The 18,637-nt window shown below is 50.8% G+C and overlaps 1 protein-coding gene across 1 annotated transcript; it reads left to right on the forward strand.

Annotated features, from left to right (window-relative positions):
- Positions 1-914: 914 nt before the first annotated feature.
- Positions 915-17,340, forward strand: LOC308196566 (uncharacterized protein; the record flags this gene model as incomplete). Its single annotated transcript, XM_080595703.1, has 6 exons — positions 915-990; positions 1,614-1,693; positions 2,612-2,804; positions 4,507-4,619; positions 5,794-5,945; positions 7,997-17,340. 6 exons carry the CDS (start codon positions 915-917, stop codon positions 8,364-8,366), a joined length of 984 nt encoding a protein of 327 aa, XP_080451829.1. The 3' UTR covers positions 8,367-17,340.
- Positions 17,341-18,637: the final 1,297 nt, after the last annotated feature.

The raw sequence follows: 18,637 nt of genomic DNA on the forward strand, positions 1-18,637 counted from the left end.
TTATTTACTTAGGGAGAGCAATCAGGTTCCTCGAATTTCCTTCTCTTTCTAGTTTCTTTTCTTTCGCCTTGGCCAGAAGCGAGGAGTAACCGGGGAGAGACCAGTCTATTATTTTCTGCAGTTGTTTACTGATTCTGTAGATGGTGCTTGTTCCCAGGGCTCCGAGCCTCTCTATAATTAAACCCATTTTAATTGTTAGGTTAGAAACGTCATTTCGGGGACTTTCCAAGAGTTACCGAGAAAGCCGGCCGAGATAACTATTTCACTACTGAGTTGCTCTGAGCCGTTTTTGTTTTTTTCTTTTTCTCGGCTTCCTCCCTGCTCCCTCTTGTGCTGAATTGTGCATTATTCGCTCGCCCCACGCGCGCGTATGTTTTGGAAACTTGGGGTTTGAGGTCGCGCATTTCCACGCATCGAGCAGCGAACGCTGAAGCCGAGAAGGAATTTTTTTTCCAGTGATTTAGCTTGTCAAAACCTGACTCCGTGGTGGTCTGCTTTGCATTCAGCGCGCACATGCTCGGAGCAGGAATTTAGCTGCTCGCCCCACCTCGTGGCTAAAAGTCAGAGCCCTCCAGGCCAAAGTGGGAATTTGTGTGGGCATGAATTCACACCGACTGGAGGAATGAAAAATCAGAGCCTTGCACCTTCTGCCAGAGCCTCGCAAGAACTTTGATAGATGGAAATGAATAAAGATAGGTAAATGAATAAATGAAAGTAAATTATTAAAGGAGGTTACTGAAAAAGTGAATGAATGCATGCCATGCTCATTAGCCACCTTGTGTGGGGCATGTTCCAGCTGGGACACTACCGCTGGGCCCAGGGAACGGCAATAAATGTCCAGGGCTTCTGAGCCTGTCCCAAGTCCCTCTTCAGCACAGGAGCAGCATCTGTAGCATTCTTGCTCCCCAGTTCTGATGCAAGCAGATGCTAAACTTGTCTCAGAATACGCACAGATAAGGTTCCTGGTCCATGCACGCATCCAGCAGAGCAGTTAGAAACTGCTTTCCAAAATTGGAGCTGGCATATGCCAGAACGGCCTGAAAATGGGGAACGGACTAGGGGACTGCAAATGAGACGACAAGCCGGGAGGTTTAAAGAAGTACTTTTTCAAACAGCGCGTGCACGAAACTGTGGGCTCATTGGCACATGATGCTGTGGAGGTCAAAAGTATAAATGGGGTCAGAAAAGCAATTTGACAAATTTATGGAGGAAAAGTCCCTGGAGGTTTACTAAAGCCAAAGGCAGACCTGAACTGTGTGTCGCTGGACAGTGCCCAGTGACGTACTGCTCTGTCATTCCCCTGCATTTTCCCCTGAGCATTGGCTGTTTTTGGAGGTAAGAGGAAGGCTAAAACAGACCCGATCTGACCCGATATGGTTATTTTTACATAGTCCTGCCCTGTCCTTGCGCTCTGTAATGGACTACCAACCCTGATGGACTCCTCTGGAGCATGAGTTGTGTGAGGAGCTTTGCAGGAGCCCCTCAGGAGCTAGCAGGGGCTGACCCGAACCCTTGCTCCCGCACACCGAGCCTCTTTACCTCCCAGCAGCGTATGGGGCTGCTGCAGCCAGCCAGACCTTTTCCCGTCATCTTCTGCTTTTCATGGGCCTGAGGACATCAGGAGGAGGCCTCACTGGAGCAGCCAACGCTCCCACCCGTGCAGGTGGAGCTGCGTACACTGCGCTGGCTGGAGGTAGGCCTCACGCGCTTGGCTCTCGCTGTGCAGCGTGGAGGTGTCCAGGCTGGGCAGGAGGAGTTTGACACTGGGAAGTAGAGGTCAGCGCTATCTTGTGCCTGGGCCGCTGGGCTCAGCTTCCCACTCCGGCCTCTGCTAGAAGCTGGAGAAGAGTCCCACGGGGTGGCTGTGCTCCTCACCCGGCTGAACTCCCCCTCGGGGTAATAAGAGGTTATGTGGGGCACCGCGTGTAAACTGAACGCAAGCGCCAGCTTTGCCACAGGTCCGTCTGGTGATGTTACAGCTCCCGTAGCTACAGGAGAATATTGCTGCCTTGAGATGCCTCCACATGCCTTCACCTGGAGCCACGCACCAGTAGGAAGCTTGGGGGCCTGAGCCAAGCAGGGGTTACTGAAAAACAGCACAAGTACAGGAAAGCCGGAATGGTTGAAAACAAGGCTTGGTTTGGTTTGGTTTGTTCCCGCCTTGGCCTCTTTCTGAGGTCTCAAGCTAGGAAAGGGAAGTGCTTCCATCGCACAAAAAGGGAGTTTTGTAGGGGTGAGGGGTTTCCCCTCTACTGTGGGGGCCAGGGGCATGTGGACGTGTCTTCTACAGCTGACGTGTCTTCCTCCAGTGCGGGGAGGCTAGGGGCTGGACAAACCTCCCACCCTTATTTCTGCTGGGAGTGCAAGAGGAGCCGAAGCCTTCTGCAGTGGCGGTTCGTATCTTTTGGGTCAGGTGCTATTTTTGTTGGCCGTGCCTCTGGAGGTGGAGGTGCAGCAGTGCCTTTCTTCTGCTGCCCGCAGGCTGTGTCAACTCCAGGCACCTTCCAGACGCTGTGGCCTTTAAGGTGGAGCAGGCGGATGTCAGCGTGGCTATTCTGCACCTGCCCTTTGTCGCCTGCCCCTAACTTTTTAATCCTTCCTTTTATTTTAGCCTTGTGCTCCGCCTGTGGAACATCTCCGGGTTGCCACTGGGAGGTGTGAATGGCCGGAGCTGGAAACCACAGGGTGTAGGGACGCCCTCTGCCAGGGCTGCCGGCACCTGGGGGAGCGTGGCCTCCTCCTGCTGCCAAGCAGAGGGGACACGACCAGCTGCCTGGTGGGACAGCAGACACGCAGCGATACAGGCAAGTGTGCTAGGGTGGTGGGAAGCAACCGGAGCGAGATTCCTGGCTGCTCGCGTTTGTAAACATCCGTAAAATAGGGAGTGTGTGCATGTGTGTGTTTTGTGGTGGCGTGAAACCCAAGAAGCTAGCTCCATTATTTTTGCTGGAATTGGTAGCAACAGCGCCAGGCAAATATTATGAGCCCTTAATCCTTCTGACTTTACACCTGTGAATGACTTAAAGACCATCTAGGATGAGCTCAATTACAGGACTTCTTTGCTAATTAGTAGGGGGGGTTGGGATCTGATTTGGTTGTTCGTAAGGAGGGCTTTCTCTCCCTCAGTGGCTCAGGTACCGGGCTACTGTTTGGGTGTGAGGGGAGGAAAAGACAGGAGGTGGAGGTAGCGTGTGGCCTCTTGAGAAAGGGTCACGAGTTTAGCGCTGGTGGCACTGACAAGGTACTGCAGTGGAAAAAGCAGAGGTGTCCTCTCAGCAGACGCGGGATAAGGAAATTGGCTGAACTTAGTGGATCCAAGCTATAATTTCAATGTGGTTAATGCACATCAAGCCCATGCTGGTGTTTTGCTGCCTGCCACGACCACCTCTGGGCCCCGCGGCTGCAGCCAGGCTGGTGCCAAGCTCCGTGGGGCTGGGGCGCAGACGGGTGCAGAAGAGGGCAGGTTTGAGGGGTTGGAAGAAAAAAGCACGACTCGGACTGGTGCTGCCTGGTGGTGGCTGGTGAAGGTGCTGGGGTCAGCCCCTGTCCCACTGCCCCCCGCGTCCCAGCCGTGGGTCTGGTGGTGGCACACTGCGTCTCGCAGCGCGCTGCAGCCCCACCTCGTCTGCAGGCCCGGCCTGCCGGGGCAGAGACACCGGCTCTCTCCGAGCGCTTTGGCGTTCAGATCAAGGGGAGTGCCGGAAGCTTGAGAGAGGCTGTTGGCAGTGTCCGGGGAAAAAAAAGCAGCCGACACCTGCTGCAAATCGAACTGGCAATTGCCCTTTGTATCAATAGGGTGGTTAGTGCATGAAGCAGAAGTGATCCTGGAAATGGGAAGGCGTAGATCGCAGAAAACAGCACAAATTCGGGATTGTTTTCAAATCCTGCTTCCATGCTTGCAAGCTTGTACGCACCAGCGTGATAATGCAGCAGCACAGCCACTCCTGGTCGCCTGTGCCAGTTTCCAGCTGGAGCTGGCTGCTGATTTATTCAGCAGACGTCAACTGGTGGAATGTTTCCATGATTTTTTCTCCCCTGAAAGAATGTGCTAGGACTAAATGCTTTCACATTATTATTTATTTATTTATTTATTTTAAGGAGAAGGTCAAAACCTCTTTGAGAGCCCCTAGGATCTCGCCATGCAGTGCTGGTGTCAAAATGCGCTGCTTGCTGTGCTGGCAGCAGTTTTCCTCCAATAGGCCCAGTTATAAACCTCTGAAAAATACCACTTTGCCCCTTCACGGTGGAACTTGTCACAGCCTTGTTTTCAAACACACTGGTTGTACTCCACACATTTCACAGCTCAGTGAGATATTTCCATCGGGGAGGCAGCTTGCTTCCCTGCCTATCCCATCCCATCCCATCCCATCAAAACATACTTTTAGCACCAGGCAGGAATCGAGGGTTAAGCCTCCTTTTCTTTTTTTCTCATTTTTGCTCCTCCCGACTTCTGTGAACACATTATGATACCGCCTTCGGTTCCACTATTACATCTTTTCCCACAAGACCGTTGCCTCATCCAGACCACAGCGGGGAATGTGCTTTCATCTCTGCCAGCTGGGTACTGCTGGAGCGCCCGGCCGTGCCCCCAGGAGCTGAACAGAGAAGACGCAGAAGAGGTCAGGTGCTGCAGATTCGTCCACAGGGCTGTGGTCAGACCCACATCTGGGAGGGCATTTCCAGGGAGCCTCCCATTGTCTCCTTTGTCCCGCCTGGAACAAAGGACCTCCATGAGGCTGGGTTTCCTCTCTCCCGAGTTTAGGTGCCTAAAAGTTAGGTGTCTAAACCTAATTAGTTGGACAGGCTTCTTGCATAGTCAATGGAGACAAATAGGCACCTCTACTGTGTGATTCACTTCGACTATCTTCAGCATTTATCTTGAGAAGGGCTGACTCACTCTGGAGCTGAGTGCCCACTTCTCTTCTGCGACTGTAAAGGCAGATGGGCAACTTGCTTAGAACTTGACAGCTAATTTCGGGATGCCCCAAGTTCAGCAAGGCGGATCCCACCCCGCAGCCAGGCCGCAGCAGTGGCTCTGGGCACCATTGCGGTGTGCTGTCTGAGACCCCCCATCAAATTTCCCTCAGAGGTTCCATGTCTGGGCTGGGTCTTAGTGTGTCCAAATCACATTATCAGCCCCTATCACGTTATCAGACCAAGTTAAATATTTATAAAGCTCTTGGGGGCAGGGTCCAAGTCTTGCTACGTGTTTGTATACTCCTTCACGGAGCAAAGCCCCGGCACCGGTTGCAACCTTTGTGGACTGGTGCAATGCGGGATGGGGAATCTCTGTGTAAATCTGCAGGTCTTGACGAAATGCAGCTGGGAGTGCAAAGAGTGCTCATGGACATTGAGAAATAAGCAGGAGTGAATCATAAGAGTCAGGAGAAGCTACTAATGTGTGGGAAAAAGGCAAATGTGCTACCTCTGCACAAACATATAATAAGGAAGTATGTAATAATAATTATTGTTATTGTAATACGGTCTGGGTGAGCATTTGGGAAAAAGATATCTAATAACTGACAAGCAACGTGGCTCGGTTTGTTTTGATCTGAAATTCAAACAATGGTTATGTTTATAAGGTAATAATACACAGGGCACAGAGCACTGGCACTGCACCAACTATGCACTCCACAGGTCGGGTTTATATAGGTCATGCCAAACAAATAATAGTGTTCTTCAATATAATTACTGATTCATTAAGAGAATGAGAGAGAATGTAATCGAGTCTGTTTGGATTTCAGGGAGGTGTTAGATATGGTAAATTTATACATTTGAACTTGGATTTTGGAGGTATCATGTGCTTGCCCAGCTCTGCTGCTCCGGAAGCCAGCGGTGAAATTCCCGTTGCGGTCTCCTGCAGATGGTGCGAGAAACCTGCTCAGCCTCTTGTGCTTCCACAACACTTTTGGGAGCCTCTCAGAGCCCTTTGTAGCATTTCGCAGGTAGGTTGGGAAGCCAAACTACCTCTAGACCCCAATCCATATGTGCAGTGCCTGGCACTTAGCTCAGGCAATTGCACTGCCCCGATCAGCCCACCTCCATCCCAGGGACACTCTGACCCCTCCACTTCTGAGACTTGTGCTCCACCCATAGCCACCCATATTGGTGATGGGGTTTTGCTGTGCCTGGCCCTATGACCTACCTGAGTTTTTTCCCAAAGAAAACACAGTGCATGTTGGCACAGCTATGGGTCCAGCATCCCTCATCTCCATCACCAGCCCCGCTGCTGCTCCCCACTGTGGGAAGGGAAGAGCCCTGACGTCCTCACTCCTGCCCCCCAGCCGGGAGCAGCTGCATTTTTTAGAAAGGCCGGACTGTACATAACACAGGGCTTCTGGGCAAACAGAGACCACGGAGGAGGGAGTGATGCATGGACAGGAGGTTGTGCAAAGCGTCTGGCTCTGAGCTGGCGTGCACCAGGGTGGGAGACGGCAGTGGGGGCTGCAGCAGGAGCGAAGGCACGTCCCAGAAACTGCCTTGCCCCACGTCTGAACTCTGCCCTGTGGGGGAGCAAAACAGAAACAGGAAAAACAGAACTGCTGAGCAAAAGCAGCATCCAAAGTAAGTGGGAAGGATACGGTGATAATAAATGAACGCATTTTTTTGTGAGTCTAAATCATGCCCCTCTAGTCAGTTGACTTCTTTGGGCTTCTGAAAAAGCTGGTCAGGAAGAAGTAGGGACCATTGTAAATACAGGCTTCAAAAGGTTTTTTGATAAAGGCTCTTCCAAGAGTGAAATATACTTGGCAGCCATGGGATGAAATGTCCCGTCATGGATTAAAAAGTGGGTCAGAGCTGATAGGAGGGGGGGGGAATCCATGAGAAGTAAGTGGCCACCAGGGTAAAAAAAGCTTGCTGGGGTGGGGGTGGTGGGGCCACGTGTGGTGGGGATGAAGGCAGCCCTCAATGCCATTTCAAAACACAAACGGGGGAAGAGGACTAACAAGGCAACAACATTAGCTGCCAGTGGAGCATTATTTATTGTAAATTCAGGCATGGCTAGGCAGAGCTGGGAGGCACTCCAGAAGCTTCTAACTAAACTAGGAAACCAAACCACAATGATGGAGAAAGTTCAGCTTACACAGAAGCCAAAACAAGCCGTTTCAGAAGAAATTGGGCAAGCCTCTTGCTCTGAATTAGACGTTAGCTCGTAGGGGTCACCAGTGGCATGGGCCGTGGCTGTTCAAGCACTGCTCAGAAAAGATCTGGAGCCTGGATTAGCATGATGAATAGTCGTCGCAGAGCCTGGTCACACATCGCAGTCCCTGTCTGCTTGCCTGCTTTGAAGGGCCATAGCAGCAGGACCTAAAGCAGCTCCCTAAGAGCAGCCCCGCTGAGGCAGATCAAAAGCCCACCAAAAGCAGCATGGACGAGCAGCAACAGGATCAAAGGCAGAGCTGGGTAGGGGGCTCTTTCTGGTGAAGGGAGATAGATATTATTTCACTTGCAACAGCAAAGCAGAGGGCTACAAAACAATGGTTCCCTTTGGTAACAACCGGCTCATGCTTGCATTTTATTTGTGTCATCAAGGGGAAGAGAAAGGTGTAAAGGTGATTTTAAAAATAGTTGCAAGGGAACTGAGTGCTTTGCCAACAGCCTGCCTCGCAGTACCCTTCCAGACGGGATGCGATCTGCCGATAAGCCCGTACCTGGCCTGAACCTGGCTCGGCGTGCCAACCCACCCGTAGCAGCATACCTGCTCCGGCTGGATTGCCGAGACCCACTTTTGCAGAGGCCGGATGCAGCTGCCTTGTGGGCAACATCCAGCCCGGGGCAGCGGCTGGCGAGGCCCGGCCCGCGCACCCGAAGCCTGCTCAGCGGTGGTGTCTGGCCGCCCCGGAGCGGGAACGGCTCTGCTGGGGACAAGCACAGTTCCTGGCAGGGTGTGGTAACACCAAGCCCCACGCAGTAAGAAACAGAAGGGGGGTGTGTTTGTAAATAATTCACTAGAATGACCTACATGCTACCAGGCCTTTTGTTTGTTTTTGTGAAGTCAGTACAGAGCTGCACAGCCTCCGAGACCGAAGTTTGGGGACCAAATGCTGAGAGGTGACACAGAGCAAAGGCATCCAAGCCCTCCGTGCGGAAAGACAGCCTGGGGTGGCTTCAGAGTTTCCGAGCTTTCTTGCATACAGAAGGCTTTGTGGAGAAACTGGAGAGGAAGAAACGCCCCGCAGCTACATGTGGCAGCCTCAGAGACGTGCGAGCTTTGCCACACACTCCATGGAGGGACCAGGAGGGGAGATAGCTTGCTGGATGGTGCCTGTCGTGTTTCAAGCAGGGCGTCTCTCTGCCCCCAACCCCATGTGTCCGTGGAGAGGCAGACCTTTGGTGGAGGAATGAAAGCAAGGCCTCGTCATTAAAGAAGAGCTGATCATGCTCCTCGCAAGAGGAGAGACATTGGGCCTGGTGTCTGAGCTGCCTTTGATCTCTGGATGCTGCGATGCGCAGCTCCATGGCACAGTGCCCTGGATGTTGCTGATGGCAGAGTGCTTCCTCTGTGCTCACCCTTTGCTTTCTGTAAGGGGATAAGGTGTGTTGCACAAACACAAAGCATCAGTTACTGGCTACTGCTCCTACTTGCTGCTACTTTTTTGTTCTTTAAGACTCTGCTCCATAAATCATGTGATTATAGGGGAATCAGTTTTCAGTTAAAAACATGCTTTTCCTGCTGGCTATTGCAGAGAAGAACATGAAAGCTCTGTAGAGTTGAGCCCAAAGGCTGAAGAGTCAAAAGACAAACAGATATTGAATCCAACATTACTGGTTTTCAAATTTTTAAAATGATATTGTTTAGGATACTGACAGTATTTCGGAACCCAACTCTTAAATGTCTGGGATTAGCTGTTCTGCAAAGAAGAGGATGTTGGCCGTCTAGTACTACTTGGGAAATGTCAAAATCCCAGCCCACAGCTCTGCAGAGCTTAATATAGAGCTTAATCAGAAGTCTGTTACCACCCTCAGGGGGCTCCAAGAGAAAAGCAGGTCAGGTTTTCTCTTTCATCTCTGCTGCAAGCACCAGTCCAGATGGATAATACTTCCAGCAGTGATTCCCAGCAGCAGGCGGCTGAGGCTCTTCGATGGCTACCTGACCTCCCCTGTGAAATGGAAGTTCTGCCAACAGTACTGGCATTTCTTAGCAGACAAGCATCCACATGATATAATTTCTGCAGTAACTGGTGTCTTTGTGTCTGCCATGACCATTCTCCCTGCCAGCCCAGCAGACAGGACTGAAATTACCTGGAAATAAAATTTCTCAATGAAAGTGTCCTTCCAACTTGCACCACTCTGCAATAACAGCACATCCACAACCTTCTTTGTTTCTTGCTGTAGTTTGCCTGTCGATGGTCAATTGCAATCTTCAGGCCTACAGAGATGATTCATGTTTCCCCATTGTTAGGCATATTAAAAATAATAATTAAACAAACTCCAAAATTCACTGCCCTCCAGTGTGTGCACCTCTAGCCCTTATAGCTGAGACGCTGTATCCACCAGTTGTTTCTGAATTTTGCAGCTGGTTGACCCACCAGAACTGTAACAGGATGCTGGGTGGAGTGGTGTGGTTCTTCCCAAATTCAGATGCGTTCAAGATGCATGGCTCAAAGATGACCAGTCTGTCACCTTTAGTATCACTGATGGATCGAAAACCCACAGACTCATGCTGTGGTGGATATGACTGTGTCTGTTGCTAATGCAGCTGTTCCAAAATGCAAACCAGAATTTCTAAGTGCTGCTGAAATAGTGAAAACCCTTTGAGGACCAGGTGTGGGGGTGGTGAATGGCAAAACGTTGTCTGGTGAAACTGTTCAAAAGAGCAAGTCTGTTAACAAACAGAGGGTCCCACGTTCACCTCCAACACTGTGCGCAGAACGACAAGAAGCAGCAGCAAGAACCAGCAGTGCACCAAAAGCAAAGTGTCCAGAATAAACCAGGCCAATAAAAAGAGCTGTGCGTGTGAACTAATATGCCAGTTTAAGCCACGTTTCCTGAAGCAGTTGAACCCCCAGCCACAAAGCTCATCCCAGGAAGAAGAGCTGTTGCAGTGACGGTGCAGTGGGATAAGTCTGCCTCACAGCTGCGCTGCATACGGCTTGCCAAGCACGTTGGTGCAGTGCTTGATTATCCATCTCTCTTCAGTACCGGAGAAAGCAAAAGGCTCCTGTGTGCGTGTGCACTTGTGAGCACACGCAGTAGCCTATGAAGAGCGTGTGTGCGCATGAACAAGCACCACTGAACACGTGAGCAGGACGCCGAGGGGTTACCGCAGCCACCCATGCGCGTGGCCGTGGCTGAGCACCCTGGGCCACGCGAGGGACGGCGCCGTGCTGGCAGCCGCGTGCCCGTGTGCAGGCGGGGAGGGTGCAGGACTGTGCTGACAGCAGCGTGGCTCTGGCGGGGAGGACTTTTCCTGGCTGCTGACGAAGTGCAGCTGGGCTCAGCAAAGAGTTAAATTGGTAGAGAAGAGTCTAGAAGGGCTCCTGCCAGCTATAAACAGAGCGATCAGCATACACAGGATGTGGCGAGCAGCTAAAGGCGTCCCGTTATTAACTTCACTTTTATTTCAAGGGGATTCACTTCTCTGTTCTGTTTCCCATTTGGGAAGTGAAACCTAAGACCATGGTACCACTTAAAAAAAATGGTCACAGCTCGTTTGTTTTTCTACTTTATTCTTTTTTCTTTTAAAGGTTACTCTGCTGTTCCTTTGACGGAATTTATTGAAATTACTGGTAACACACTGAGTCTTCACTGAGAGTAACTTCACTTCTGTTTCTCTCCTGAGGCATTATCTCATTTGCTCTCATTCAAGACTGTTGACTCTGAGGGGAGTGTTTACTTGAGGACACCTCATGCTGCATGCTCACAGCACGGTGCAACCCAGCCTGGAAGGAACAATGTGGAGAGCGTTAGCGCCGGTTCCTCCGAACAGCAGCGTCAGAGCCAGCCTGCACACTGCTCCCAAGGTGCTTTGTAAACATTTATTCATTCTTGCACACGCTCCCTTCCCTCCCCCCATAAGGTGAGGGAATGTTATTGTCACCATTTCACAGATGGAAGAAGTGAGTTCAGATAGGTGCAGTGACTCACCAGCCGCAGCTGAGGCAGATCAGGAGCTGAGGAGTCGAGCATAACCCAGGAGGTCACGTTCCCACCCAGGGCTGGCAATGTAGGTAGTGCCAGCCCCATCTACCTGCCACCCACCTGTCCTGAGAAGCAGTAATGCTCATCTCAACGTTTGCAGAATGAGATCAGATCGCTGTGGCTTACTCCATGGGCTGGTGTCATCACAGTGTGATATATTATTATGATATCATGATGTTATTACGCCTGAAACTAACGCAAGGCCACTCGCAGAACACGGGTAGGCAGCTGAACACTGGTGACCGTGCACTCCGCAACCACATCACACGCACGCACACGCCCTGTGCCGAGGTGTTGGTCAATCCCACCACGCCGCAAGGATCTGCAAACGATCTGCGTGCTGGGCAGGGCTGTCCCCATGCCTGTCCCTGTCCCCCCTTCGCTGCTGTCCTAGGTTAACTCGGCCCCACACAGCCCCGGTGTGAATGACTGCGAGAGGAAACGTGGCTCGGTGAGGCAATGGAAGGAAAGTGTTTGCTTCTCAGGTGGAAACGGCTCTCACGGCACATGGTCAGCAGATAAGGATCAGAGCCCACGTTCGCAGGTGATGCTGGCTATTTTGGAGCGCTGGGTGCTTGTTGGAAAATCAAGCTTTCCTCAATGCAAGCACTCAGGTGACAGGCACTTGGTGCCCATTTGTGGCTGAAAATTCAGGGCCGTACATTACCACTATTTGGTGGCAACTATTGCTGTTTACGATCCTCGCCAATATCGTTTTCCTCTCCCACACGGCATCAAGAACAACAACAACAACGAAAACCCCCACTCCTTATCACCTCCGCTTGCTTTCCACACTGTCTGCACGGCGCATGGTTTCACTCATCCTCAGCTCGGCGCGGGCGAGTCAGATCAGTCGGTTCCACTTTCTGACGCAGGTCTGTCTGTCTGTCTGCTTCTCAGGCCCGGATAGGATGTGCCTGTGACCAGCTTCACAATACCGGAGGGGAGGTTGAAGTTCACTGTACAAATCTGTGTATTTTTAAGTAAAACCCTTGGTATTCCCTTCTTTTAAACAGAACCTTTGTGGCAGGTCATCCTAATTAAACTGCAGTTTAGCCGCCTTCTGCCTTGCCACGTGCAAAACTGGTTTCCATTGCCACAGTGAAGTCTGCAGAAAGATCTTCTTTGATGTCTGGGGACTTTGGGCCAGTCTGGAGTCCTGGTCCTGCACATGTTGAGAGGAATGGCCAAACCCCCACGGATTGTAAGGTATGAGAGACCAGGGTCTCAGCAGACTCAGGAGCACGAAGGGCGTGCACGTGAGTGCCTAGGCTGCTCCAGGGCCTCCCTGCATCTCTTCCTACCATGGTGTGTGGTTGTGGGGAGCAGTGGGACCTTACAGGAGTAGGGAAATGGAGAGGTGTCTTAAGCATCGAGAGCAAGATGGCTCTTCCTCTTCCTCTGGCCCTCCTTTAGGGAGCAAGCACCGCGTAAACTCTGCCAGAGACCTGGCTGCAGAGTCACAGCAGGCTCAGGTTTCCTGTCCTTGCCGAGGGTCAGGCTGGAGTTTCAGGCTGTGGGGAAGGCAGGCCAGCAGCGTGAGGGGTGGCGGGAGAGCGTGGGCTGGCGTGTGGAAGCGCCCGGAGTCAGCACCTTTCGTCCTCTGTTGTGGAACTGGCAGAGAGTTAATCTCATAGTTAAACTATTACTGGGCTTCACCCGCTCTTATCCCTCCACAGTGCAAGGGGCAAGGGGCTTAGTAGGTCAACTGGCACTGGTACTTGACAGCAATTAAAGGGACCCGGCCAAGGCCCAGAATTTGACCTACGCCTTTTTGGTTAGATCTTTTTCCACACCCCATGTCAGTCCTCACAGGACTTTTTTGCACTTCACTGTGTTTTGTGTTAAACGAACAAGGTATAAACCCCGCAAAGCAGAAGGCCCAGCCCAAAGCCAGGGATGCTCAGAGCAGCCTTCATGAGCTCCCTACAATAACGCAAGAACGCACAGCGTGCTCGTGAGGGCAGCCTTAATATAACTGACGGGTACATGGCAGTCGGGTCCTGGCAATGTTGCAAAACAGTGCCTGAGTTTCAGGAGTTCCAGATGGGGAAGACAGCTGTGCCAGCTGTGAGACTGTGAGAGACAAATAAAACAACTAGCTGAGAAGGAGTTACAAATTCAGGACAAACGCCCAGGCAGCACCCCGCCTTCTTCTCGTAAGATGCATATAGCCAACACCCCGTTGCAATGGTAATCAGGGCCCTGGATAACATGGGGTTTGTTTGCTGCTAATATTGCCATTGTACCTACCCTAGCCGCAGATCTCTGCTCCAGACCTAAGCCACCAAGACTGCAAGTTAGAGCTCTGCTGGCCGAAAGCTTTCTGAATGGGAACAGAGAGCGATCCGCCCTATCTCTACAAGTTCTAGCTCAGCAATGTGTGCTACGCCCATTCATCTGAATGCAGAATTAGCTCTGAAACTAATGATAAGGCTTTAAACGCCATTGCACAGCTAATTTATTTCCCCACTGTCCCAAAGTGCTTCCCAGGTGCTGAAAAGCTTGGCTGCAAAAATCTCCATAGCCTCTGCTGACAACCTCCACAGCGCTGCTCTGCATTGCAACACCTTTCCCATCACCGCAGGCCCGAGTGCTTTGAGCAGCAATGTAGTTAGCCACGGTGAGGGTGGTCGCTCTCCTCGAGGCACAGCTCGGGGAGCCGAGGCCCGGCGAGGCGACGTGCCCGCTCCCCAGGCTTGGATGGGAAGTGTGCACCCAGCTGATGCCTCCCGTTTTCCACGCGTCTGTTCCCTCCTCAGAGTTAATTTAGCAATTTTCTTTGCCTTGATGTCAGTGGCATTACATAAGTCTAAACTAGGTGTGAGATCACAATACAACACATCGATTATACAAGGAGGCACAAGGTCATAACCACCCTTTGGACAGAGGGAGGACGTGTGTATACACACACATAAACACACCTAGGTGGATATATATATAAACACACACGTGTGCCCACAGCGTTTCCATTTGGAGGTGTGCCATGCATGGCACATGTCTGTTGGGGCAGAAAAACATCGCTGCCTGTGTTTCTGCATCAGAATCTTTTGTTTTTTTCTCTTGGGCTTTGGAGTTACTTCTGTTTTACAAAAATAGCACCACTCAGGGCAGTCTTCCTGATAGGTGGAATAATTTCCCCTTGAGAAGGAACTGGTGGAAATCCCCTCTCTTGAGACATTTTAACTCTGCCAAAAATGTAGAATGGGAGTGACTGCTTTAACTAGCGAGCTGACTTGGATGAGCTAATGGGTTTTTCCATCACTAGTGTCTAGTTCCAGGGATTTCCATGAATTGCTGTCAGGACAGAAGAAGGCAGCAGATTGCAACTGTGGGATCTGCTGTTTCAGCTCCACTGACACGTCATTCCCTCAGGACACCCAGTGACCTGGTTAATCTAGTTCTTTGCTTCTGACTTCTCCTCGTAAATGATTTATCAACTGGCGTGGATCCCTGTTTGCTTAAGGAGGCGTGTGACGACCTCTAGCAGACTGGCTGCTCAAAGCCACGGGCTGCGTTTGGCACCCGAATGTTGGTCCCAGCTTGTGACCCTTGGCACGGGGCGCAGAGGGACAGGGCTGCAGCAGAGGCCGGTGGGGAGGGCAGCTGCGGGGGACTGTGGGTGATGTTTACATGGCTGTCTGGAGAGCGCCGTGACTAAGCTGCCGGCTCGACAGCGAGAGCGCCTGCCCAGGACCTGCCTCGGCCCGCTCTGACCCGCGTGGTATGAAGGCGCTGGTGGGCAGAGGGCCGGCTCACTGCTGCGTACGGGCTGCGGGGTGCTGCCCGCGGAAGCGTCAGCGGTACCAGAGCCAGCCTTGAGGTCCGTGTGCTCCATGGAGAAAGTAACATCACCGTCCTCCGCCTTGACCATTCCCACAGAGAGATCTGCATCGGCGGTGGTGACATCAGTGTCATGTCTGAAGCAGATGTGGCTCTGGAGGTCTTCATCACGCACATATGTAGGTCTCTGCGCATGTCACCACGTGCGAAACGCTGCCGTAAGAAAAAGATGGTGCAGATCTAAACTCACTCGCTCAGAAGCCAGGGAGTGAGGGTGAAGATAATTCCTGCAAGACTTACATCCTACCTTTGTACCTGGGCTAAAGGAGCACAGAAAGAGATCGGATATCACAAATTGGGCACCCTTCTGAAAAACTGTCTATGGGCAACTCCCTGCCTTCCCTCCAGGCCAGTTATTGCTGCTTCCTGCTCTGATTGTTTCAAATCCGGTTATCTTGAGTTATGCCTGTTCTGGCAAATACGGCGCAGCAGAGGGGAGGTTCTGTTCCAGTCGATGCTGTATGCATGCCACAGATCACAGAGATTAGCATGGGAGGAATCACTGAGATGAGCTGCTTGAGGCAGATAGTGGGAAGCTTACAACAGAGCTGTGTAACAGAGTCACAAAACTGTTGAACGAAATCTTCATTTTGGAGGACACGGGGCCATGCTGGATTTGCAGCTGGCAGGAGGCTGCTTCACCGGGGCAGCACCCAGCAGTAAGTGAGCAGAGGAAGCCTGTTGTGGGCAGCTGGGCTCCCAAGAAGCGCGGTGTCGCACCACCTAAGGGCCACACATCATCAGGGAGGGCTGGTTCAGGCTGTGGCAAGGAACCTGCAGCCACATGTAGAGAGGAGCAGGGGTGTGTTTTCTTCTCGCGTAAGGGCGGATCTGGAGCAGCTTTCAGCTTCCTGAGACCTCAGAGGTGGTCGTTCTTCATGGCCCAAGAGGGCGGAAGGTGCAGCTCCCATTCCCTTTTGGGGGCACACCACTTGCACGTGCCTCAGCAGAAATCTCTGTTCACACACCACATGCTCCCACTCTGCTCCTTGTACAGAGGACCAACGTCACCAAAGGACGGAGAAATGGTGGGATGTGTGAGGGCTAACCCCACCTCACCAGGAGCAGCCACGGCTTAAAAAACAAACCTATGTCCCCACAGACAAATTCAGTCTAGGCTGGGCCCACACGCCCTATGAGATCCTAGTCATAGTCACAGAGCAGAGAGGCAGGGCAGGGAAAGAAAGGGTGGTCAGTGAGTTATCCCCAAATCATATTTCCAACCTCTTAATATGTGTGGAATTATTTTAGACATAAACTTCAGTCTGAATTCCCAAGTGCTGATAGACTTGTATATGGATAACACCAGGTTCAGGCTTAATTTCAAGCCCAAACTCACTGACCGTTCACACCACCTCTTCCGTTCAGTCTTGCTCTCCAAAGAGCAGAGAGGAGCCTGCTCTGTATAGAAGCGATGTCCTTACAAGCAGCACAAGTGCTCCTGGCTCAAACCTCTTGGTTTTGTGAACTCAAACACATTTACTGAGGACAGCACGGATGTAGAGTGATGCAAGTGCAAAACTCCCCAAAAGCATTCCTGTGTCCCTAGGGCACTGAAACAAGAGCCAGGTTTTCTCATTGACCTCTTTTGTTGCAGGTGCACAGATTTAGCAACAACACGTTAAAAAGAGCACCCGGAAACTCTTTGGCAGAGGCAGGACTGGAACCTGCTTCCTCTCATCACGTCTCCCAGGCTGGGGGAGAGCTTGCTTCCAAGTGCCTGGCTTTGTTCTGGTCCTGGTAACACAAGACAATTTGCTGGTCTGTTCTTTGTATAGCCCAAAGGGTTTTTAATTTGCATTTTTGACCACAACCAAACTTAGGTATTTTCATTGAACTGTTCACACAGAAACCATTTTATTGAGCTGTTTTGGTTTTGGTGTGCTAAAAACACCAGCTGGTGGAGCAGTTTAGTGCATTATAGAGAGACCTCACATACCTCTAAGTTAGGTCTTACTGTAGGAGATCCTACCATGATGCTCTGGACCAGCATCAACTGCCTGTCATGTAGCCCTGACATCCTAAGGTACCACCACTCTTCTGGGAAGACAGGCTCAGAGTTAAGAGGCAGCTGACCACAGTTTCTTGTCCAGGACCACTGCTGATGAGACTCACATTAAATCTACTGGCAAATCTAACAAGATTGAATGCAGAAGGACACAGCCTCTGATAAATAGAAGTTAAGGGAATAACCTGTTTTTCTTGGACTTGGTCCAGTATTCACTAAAGGGATTCCCGTGAGTATCAGTAGGATTGAAATCAGACCATAAATTTCTTATGAATTTTCTTCTGCTTTATTAAAGAAAAAAAAAACCACATGCAAACCCTAAAAAAATATAAAAATCTATTTTAGGAGTTGTTTCCCCTTTTTCTTACATATTTTTTCTCCTTTCTGCTCCTTCCCGTCACTAGGAAGGGTATACTGCACCTCTGACAGCATTGTGATCTGACAGCTGCCCATAATCTGAGCAGTATGTTTCTGAACAGGGGACTGAACCCTGCTCCGAGCTGCTGCAGCAGAGCACAGGAGTGCTGGGGGAACATCCAGCTCGCAACTAGCTGTTCGCCAAGGGCCCTGTCAAGGCAGAACTGCATATTGAGAAGACATCCTTTCTATCTCATTATCACCTCCCCAAACTATCAATTAAAAAAGATGTCACGTTTCTGTACCCTGTGGATGTCATCTACCTTCTGCATGCACTTTTTTCACGCAGGGCTGTGACACACACTTCATACAAGTCATCTAGGGAGGGGTACTGTAGGCATTGAGGCACTTAAAAATGCCAGCAAAGTGCCTAATTGGAATTCAAAAGGGCATTGGCCCTGACTCCTGATTTCAGTGCAGCTTAGACATGTAAGCCCCAGTCTCTGTCTCTAGGTACCAAACACCTTTGAAATCTGGTTCCCTCAGTTCCCTTTTTGACTATGGCAATTAGCTCTCGGGGTATTATGAGGATGGAAGAATACCCTGACTATGAGTTCTTGGGAAAAATAGAAATGGGGATAACTAAGTAACGTTTAAATCAGTTAGTTCATTAACACTTCTGCTAGCAGCCAACTTAGATAGATTCCTGTGGATGTGCATTCCTTCCCACTGTTAGCATCTCCACTCACACAAGGAATATTTATGACCCTTCTCCATCAAAAGCCTGGTTATTCTTATTTAAAATAGGCCATAAAGATACATATATTAACATTAGGGACATTAACGCTCCCTTTTTGTCCCCATGCTTAAAAAGGAAAAGGAGAATTCAAACCTTAAAGTGGGAAGTGAATTACACAGAGTGGCTGCAGACAGGAGCCATTAAATGCCTGGCTGCATTTTTTTTTTTTTTTAATTGAAACAATAAAGCAATTTTCTGTACAAATAGCTCTGGCAAAGTGTGGCTTTGGTTCTGTCGAAGTTCAAAACCACATGTCCCTACAGATCAAATACAGCAGCAGAGCCTTGGACCTTCCTGCATGCTGAGGAGGCACTTGGTCCTCACCCAGGAGAGCTGCTTGCCCGTCAGGCAAGGCACTGACCAAATATGTGCGGGCTGGAGGGCGAAGCAAAGCACCACAGCTCTTCTTTGGTTCCCACACAACTTCAGAAATTTCAGGATGACTTCCCAGGTAGCAACTCCTGGCCCAGTAACGACAAGTACAGAGT

The sequence above is a fragment of the Anser brachyrhynchus genome (assembly GCF_964034855.1).
Source record: "Anser brachyrhynchus genome assembly, chromosome: 5".
NCBI lineage: Eukaryota > Metazoa > Chordata > Aves > Anseriformes > Anatidae > Anser > Anser brachyrhynchus.